Source organism: Poecilia reticulata, linkage group LG2, assembly GCF_000633615.1.
Source record: "Poecilia reticulata strain Guanapo linkage group LG2, Guppy_female_1.0+MT, whole genome shotgun sequence".
NCBI classification, from domain to species: Eukaryota; Metazoa; Chordata; class Actinopteri; order Cyprinodontiformes; family Poeciliidae; genus Poecilia; species Poecilia reticulata.
In genome coordinates this window covers 11,292,322-11,294,826 of record NC_024332.1, presented here as the reverse complement: position 1 = coordinate 11,294,826, position 2,505 = coordinate 11,292,322, and the positions used below count along the sequence as shown (strand labels likewise).

At 35.7% G+C, this 2,505-nt stretch overlaps 1 protein-coding gene across 6 annotated transcripts in view; it reads right to left on the bottom strand.

The window, feature by feature from the left end:
- hecw2b (HECT, C2 and WW domain containing E3 ubiquitin protein ligase 2b) overlaps positions 1-2,505 on the bottom strand; it is a 51,979-nt gene that overhangs the window by 6,070 nt on the left and 43,404 nt on the right. For all 6 annotated transcript variants that reach the window (XM_008430603.2, XM_008430617.2, XM_008430611.2 and 3 more), the window contains 2 exons: positions 1,146-1,231; positions 726-838 (listed from right to left, as the gene is read on the bottom strand). In XM_008430603.2, the coding sequence (XP_008428825.1) occupies positions 726-838; positions 1,146-1,231 (199 nt within the window). The remainder of the gene's footprint in view (positions 1-725; positions 839-1,145; positions 1,232-2,505) is intronic.

Sequence of the window (2,505 nt, the reverse complement as noted above, 5' to 3'; positions counted from 1 at the left end):
ACCCCGGATAAGCGGAAGAAAATGGATGGATGGATGGACATACTTCTGATGGGATTGTCAGTAATTTTACTGAACTCCAATCTAGTATTGCACCTCATTCTGGGGGATGTAGGCAGAGGAAAGACTTTAGCCACTTAATGTATCATGGGCAGCTAAACTAGGTGAGTGGCATTTCTAACTCACTCACTCTTTGATTACCAAGCAACAACCGTGTTGAGTAACTTGCACAGCAGCAGTTTAAGGTTTCATCGCCATGATTCAAATTTGCTTAAAAGTCAAAGCAAAAGCTGTGGATAAAACAAGAAATGTCACACCACTAATTTAGCAGTATTTCCAGATATTTAAAACTTAAAACTAATTAATAAAGTTTTTTTAAGTTTAAAACTATCAATATCGACCAATATACAGTGCTAATGTTTTGATACATTTTTAAGCTATATTGTCCAGACCTACTGTGAATCTTGAAGATGTCTTTATAAGACCAAAAGGAGCAATATAAAAACGGTTGGGTTTTAGTTTTTTAATTATTCTTAAAGAACCATTGGACTTCGTTAAGGAATAGCAACTCTAATTGTCAAGGTGTTTTTTGTGTTTCAAACACCTGTTAAAATTGGTGGACAGGCAAAGGAGATGATTCAATTATCTGAATCAAGTGTCTTAGATTTGAGGACTAAAGTTTCTCAGCTCCAATTAAACTGGATTAAAATGTCATCATGATCAGGCACCTGGGCAGTGAGGTGATCTTTCCCCACTTTTCCACACAGAACCTGCGCGGTCCATTGCTGCCACGGAGTGAAGCGAAGCCCTCGTATGGAATGCTTGATGTTCCTGTCACAAACTCAATAGATGGAGACAAAGAGGCACCAGAATTAGTGTGGAAAACAAATACATTTTAGTTAAAGTTTCTTTATTATTTTTGTCTGAAGAGTGAATCTCATTAAATATTCATTACTCAATGATTTTGGATTACAGTTCAGATGATCAGAAAATCTGAATCTTAAAATGGAAAGATCTGTTGGTGCATATTTCTTATATGCCCAAAATACATGTTCTTTACTTTATGAATGAAATTATCTATATAAATATTGTACTATACTGATATTTAGCTTGGCATCTGCTACATTCCCATGTACAAACTAGCCTACCTGCAAGAGTCGTAATCTCTGCTCATTGTTGAACCTCTCCACTGCAGCCCAGAACCACCGGATCACAATATGGTTGTCGTGGTAACCTGAAAACAACACACCCCATTGTGTCATTATGGTCTGGGTCTGTATACATATGTCATATCAAAGTTTCATGCCTTTCAGTACCCAAGACTTCCCAGTTGTTCTCACCAAGTTAAAATGCAAAACTACAAATCTGGTTCAGTGTACGCAGGCACACTGGAACATATGGTTCCATATGTATGGCATTACATATGCAACCAGAAAAAAGCAGAAACTGACAGATGGAGCTGAAAGAAAGGAAGGAGACAAGATAAAGAGAAAACGCACAAGGAAGGAGTGAAAAAAGACAAAGAAGAGCTGAAGTTAGATTATGGAAGAAACTAAATTTTCTTCATCTCAATCATAGCAAAACTCAAATCATATTATTTGGTCAAAACCGTCACACTAAAAATCCAGACTCGATACTTGGTTCTTCGGCTCCATTCTGTCGTATTTCAGCCAGGAATCTTGGTTTTATCTTTGTAATTGTAATTTTTATGTAAATGTAATGGATGAAACCCAGATACAGCGTCTTCAGGTGACCAGAATGCAGGAGCTTGGCTTCTTACAGTCACCTGGAAGTGTGACCGAATAAGGCCCTTAATGGCCTCCTTACACTAGCTGCCAGTTTCATATTGAATAGATTTAAGATTCTTTTAACAACTTATAGTCTTGTGTCTAAATGGCCTTTTTGGTCTAACTTTGAATTTACCCTTATATTTTCACCATAAAAACTATTTTCATTTCCTTGTTTGGTATCATTATTTTCAGCACAACCTAAGCTTCATGATTTTACAGTGTTTGTTTCATTTTGACAAAATGCATTATCCCATTGGATGAAAAAAAAACACACACACACACAAAAATCATGATATCTGTACTATAACAATCACAAAAATATTGATTAATGAAAGCCCAAAATGAATTTTTTTTTCTACATTTTAAGAACTTGTGTACAAACATAGCCAAAAACTAATTAGTATACATATTTTTACAGCACATTGCAGGCAATTTTTTTCACGATTTCCATGTTGTCTGCATTCAAATCTGCCCGGTTACGAGTCACACAAAAGGGCCGAAAATGCTTTCTGATTGGTTGCTTCAGATATGTGGTACATTTGAGGACATCGGAAAAATTTACTTCATATTGCATTCATTCACTTTTTGATCATAAAACATCACTTATTGCAGTACACCTGCGCACAACAAGGGGGCGCACACATGATCGAACATATTTCTGGTTTTATTTGGAAGTAAATATAAAACAAAATCAATATAAAAACACTACTTTTATAAA